The sequence below is a fragment of the Nicotiana tomentosiformis genome, chromosome 5, assembly GCF_000390325.3.
Source record: "Nicotiana tomentosiformis chromosome 5, ASM39032v3, whole genome shotgun sequence".
Lineage (NCBI taxonomy): Eukaryota > Viridiplantae > Streptophyta > Magnoliopsida > Solanales > Solanaceae > Nicotiana > Nicotiana tomentosiformis.
The window spans coordinates 131,001,473-131,002,902 of NC_090816.1; the positions used below are offsets into that span (position 1 = coordinate 131,001,473).

Below are 1,430 nucleotides of genomic sequence, written 5' to 3' on the forward strand. Positions count from 1 at the left end.
TCAATATCCGGCCTGAACACCCGGTTCATCATATCCATGAATGCCGCTGAGGCGTTAGTCAAACCGAAGGAAATCACCATAAACTTATAATGGCCATATCTAGTCCGAAAAGCAGTCTTTGGAACATCAAAATCCCGAATCTTCAACTAATGGTACCCCGATCTCAAGTCGATCTTAGAGAACACTCTGGCACCCTATAACTGGTCAAGCAAATCATCAATACGCGGCAAAGGGTACTTGTTCTTAATGGTAACTTTGTTCAATTAGCGGTAATCAATACACATCTACATAGTCCCATATTTCTTCGTCACAAATAGCACCGGTGCGCCCCAAGGCGACACACTCGGCCTGACGAACCCCTTTGCCAACAACTCCTCAAGTTGTTCCTTCAACCCCTTCAACTCTTTCGGAGCCATACGGTATGGTGGAATAGATACAGGCTGGGTACCTGGAGCCAAATCGATACAGAAATTAATATCACGATCCGGTGGCATGCCTGGAAGATCAGAAGGAAACAATTCGGAGAACTCTCAGACTACAGGCACTAAATCGATTGTCGGAGTCTCTGCAGTAGTGTCCCTAACATAAGACAAATAAGCCAGACAACCATTCTCGACCATATGACGAGGCTTTAGAAAGGAAATAACCCGATTAGATGCACTGGCAGACGAACCCTTCCACTCTAATCTAGGCAATTCCGGCATCGCCAAAGTAACAGTCTTAACATGGCAATCTAGGATGGCATGATATGGGGATAGCCAATCCATGCCTAGGATGATCTTAAAGTCGAACATATAAAGCAGTAGCAGATCCACTCTAGTCTCGTGACCACAAAAGGTAACAATGTAGGACCGGTAGATCCGGTCCATAACAACAACATCACCCACAGGAGTGGACACATAAATAAGAGTACCCAAGGATTCACGAGAAACACTCAGGAAATGAGCAAACAGATATGAAACATAGGAATAAGTAGACCCTGGGTCAAATAATATTGAGACCTCTATACTGCAAACAGAAATAGTACCTGTGATCACGACATCTGAGACCACTGCATCTGGTCTGGCCAAGAAAGCATAGAACCTGGTTGGAGTGCCACCTGGCTGGCCTCCACCTTTGGGACGGCCCCTACCCACCCGCCCTCTACCTCTGGGTGGCCGAACGGCTGGCGGAGTAACTGGTACGGTAATCATAGGCTAATGACCCTGCTGCAGTGGTCTACCCCAAAGCCTGAGGCAGAACCTCCACACATGACTGAGATCCCCACACTCGAAATAACCCCTCGGTACGATGGACTGTTGACTTGAAGTCTGGCCCTGATGACCTGAATACCCACCAAAGGAGCCTTGAATAGCTGGTGGGCAGTAAGAACTCTATGGCATAACACTGAAATAAGGCCGCACTGGAGCACCCCGAGGAGGTGACGGTGC

The 1,430-nt window shown here is 47.8% G+C and overlaps 1 protein-coding gene across 1 annotated transcript; it reads right to left on the reverse strand.

The window, feature by feature from the left end:
• Positions 1-530: 530 nt before the first annotated feature.
• On the reverse strand, positions 531-1,193 carry LOC138893164 (uncharacterized). The gene has a single exon (XM_070176938.1). The coding sequence runs from the start codon at positions 1,191-1,193 to the stop codon at positions 531-533; it is 663 nt and encodes a 220-aa protein (XP_070033039.1).
• Positions 1,194-1,430: the final 237 nt, after the last annotated feature.

What these genes read in the sequence shown, in the direction of transcription:
- LOC138893164 (XM_070176938.1), bottom strand. Translation starts at nt 1,193, where the DNA reads ATGATTACCGTACCAGTTACTCCGCCAGCCGTTCGGCCACCCAGAGGT.